Below are 3,025 nucleotides of genomic sequence, written 5' to 3'. Positions count from 1 at the left end.
CCCGATCGTACTCACTCTTACCACCAAACGACATGCCGCCAAGTGAGGAGAAAAAGGAAAAGGTTTGAGAAAACTAATGCATCATCATCCTAACTTCGAATAATTTCGTGGCGCGTGACGAAAATTTCCACAATAATCACTCTCCCCGAATCGACTCAACTCAACCCATGAATATTGGTATTTGAGAATAGGCAGATACGTGGCAGTCATTACAGGGCCGCGAGGTATAACGTAATGCAAATAGTAGCAACGAGTAAATAATGCAAATACTATCATCATCACCAAACACCACTCATTGACGGTATCCATTATCAACGCCCATCGTATGCGTGCACCATCATCACTACTATAGGCAGTAACCTCGAGCATGTTGTTATTATTTACAAGTCATCGTCATCATCATCGATAGCTTGGTCCTGGGCAGCCTGTAATTCCTTCTCATGCTGGGCCACGAGCTCAGGGTTAATCTGGAACTCCGGAGCCTTGGCGAATTCACCCTAAAAACAACAACAACCAAAAGTCCTTCCTCATTCATCACTACGTCCATGCTAATTACCTGGAAAACGAGCTGAGGTTGGTTAGTGAGGCGGCGAGCGAGCCAGAGGAAAGGCTTCTCGAAATTGTAGTTAGATCTCGCTGATAGGTCATAATACTGCAGATTGCGTTTGCGATGGAACTGAATATTACGAGCCTTGACCTGAGGATTGGTAAGACAATCGCATTTGTAAAAAGGACAAGTGATAAAACTCACCTGACGATCCTTAACATCAACCTTGTTACCAACTAGCACAATTGGGATATTCTCGCACACTCGCACGATATCGCGATGCCAGTTGGGAACGTTTTTGTATGTGATGCGAGACGTCACATCAAACATGATGATAGCGCACTGGCCCTGAGAGAGATAAAGCAAGTCCCATAAAGTTTAATATAGTCGTGAGGTTTTACCTGGATGTAGTAGCCATCACGAAGACCACCGAACTTCTCCTGACCAGCCGTATCCCAAACGTTGAAGATAATCTCACCACAGTTGGTCATGAACTTCAAGGGATGAACCTTAGCACGCATACACATAAAATGTTCCCCATCTGGACCTCAAGATACCATTACCTCAACACCCAGTGTAGGGATATACTTCTTCTCGAATTCACCAGTCAAATGCCTCTTCACAAGAGTAGTCTTTCCAACACCGCCATCACCAACCAGGAGTAGCTTGAACTCAGGAGTGCCAGACATCAGTGGTATATAACTTACAATCTTCAAGACAAGTGTTCATAATCGTTACTATGGGCGACGAAGCACGAGGAGTCAAGAACCACACGTAACCGTTAACGTTTATGGGCGAAACAGTCCGACGTATAGCCAATTGGGCGCGCGCTATTCCCATTGTGACAGATATACCGACGATTATACGCCATAGCCCAACTCGACAACTCGAATGTGACACACTTGAATATTAACCACAGCGTAAGTCACTATCACTAATGAGGAGTGTTGATGAGTTTACTCAATATCCATTGCCGTCCATCACCATCCAAGGCATGTGATATGTTCTAGACACCCTGTCCTCAGCTACCTCTACCTTCACCGTCCTACCAATGGCACTATCATTGCTAGGACGAAAAAGGTACAGGTACATTCACAACTGCAAGATCGGTCTCCTACCCAACGCAACTGTCTCGAAAAAGGAAGTAATGTTATCGGTAGGTGTCTGCAAAGGACTATATAGTGTAACATTGCGCAGCGCCTCAGTCGTTTCCACAGTAGATAGAAGCAGGAGATCTGCAGCAAAGGCAACTTCGATGCCCGAATAAAGAGCAGATAGCAGTGAAATCAGCGGGCCTTGATCATATCAAGTAGCCAAGAATGGGCATCGGATGCAAACCCCAGGGCACCTAAAACATCACCAGGAGTTTAAGCGATTAGTAGAATAATGACATGAATCGGCCACCCTTAGCATGTTGGGGAAAATGCCAAGTAATAGAGACCCTCACCTTACACTCAGGAATGCCGCTAGGCTTACAATCTTACGCCTCAGACGTATGTGTTAAAGACTTCTAACAATCCAAAGCGCGTATAATTTTACACTGTACAGTAATAACAGGTTATTCAATCAGGCGTACAGTTAAGAACTCCTGGAGGTATCCCTGCTTACACTGGGTATATCCTAATCGCAATATGAGGTCGCAATGAAACGCTATTAGTAAGACTATGCCCAGACGCTTGGCAATAGCACGATACTGAACAGGGAACAGCCACGCCTAGTACAGAGACTCTTAATGGTGAACTTTACCAGAGATTTTTCGACTTTCTCCGAGGCTGTTTTGGCCTCGTCTTCCGACTGTGATGAGGATCCTGTGAGATTCAACTTGTTCATTGTGAACCATGTGATGCCCGCAGCTCCCAGGGCGGCCACAAACAGACAGAACGCGCGGAATGGACACATTTATACAACAACAAAATACACCTACCAGGGATCGAACCCGCGACCTCTGCAATCCAACGACATCACTACCACTACAAAAACTGTCACTAATAAAACAAACCAGTCTAAGCCAATGCTCAAATGCAGGCGCTGCTGTCACCAACTCCACTGTATTGATTGAACTCCCCATGGATCACACTAGCCACCAAACGCCCATGCCTGACCGCCCATTCAGTAGCTTCCGGAGGGTCCTCGCTAGGCAACGGCTGGGGACAAAGGACATACCTTTGCAACGATGCTAGTATCTAACACGTAGTCATCGCGTAAAAGCTCTCAGAATGCACCGAGCGGCTATTGCCCTATACTACGATACCGTGGTACAACAGGCAATATAGCCAGGGACAATCCGAGAGCATTCAAACGGACTCCAAACCGAACTAGAAATACCCCTGAGTGATTCGATTCCACAAGGGACCCCTTGAGTGGACCTCATCCGAACCAACAACACGTATGCAAAGGTCAATATCACTCGGTTAGTGCACTGACTATTCGAAATCCTGATGCTATGCAGCCAAACGTTGAAAGAAGCAGACCAATGGG

General features: G+C 46.1%; 1 protein-coding gene across 1 annotated transcript; it reads right to left on the bottom strand.

The window, feature by feature from the left end:
* Positions 1–176: 176 nt before the first annotated feature.
* Positions 177–1,269, bottom strand: Pmar_PMAR013407 (GTP-binding nuclear protein ran/tc4, putative). Its single transcript, XM_002776492.1, has 5 exons — positions 1,111–1,269; positions 949–1,056; positions 752–895; positions 557–697; positions 177–497 (listed from the first exon to the last, which is right to left on the bottom strand). Exons 1-5 carry the CDS (start codon positions 1,234–1,236, stop codon positions 381–383), a joined length of 636 nt encoding a protein of 211 aa, XP_002776538.1. The 5' UTR covers positions 1,237–1,269; the 3' UTR covers positions 177–380.
* Between the last annotated feature and the right edge of the window lie 1,756 nt (positions 1,270–3,025).

The sequence above is a fragment of the Perkinsus marinus genome (genome assembly GCF_000006405.1).
Source record: "Perkinsus marinus ATCC 50983 genomic scaffold scf_1104296953340, whole genome shotgun sequence".
Taxonomy (NCBI): domain Eukaryota; phylum Perkinsozoa; order Perkinsida; family Perkinsidae; genus Perkinsus; species Perkinsus marinus.
Note: the sequence above shows the minus strand (reverse complement) of the source record. Positions and strands in the feature narration are given on the sequence as shown.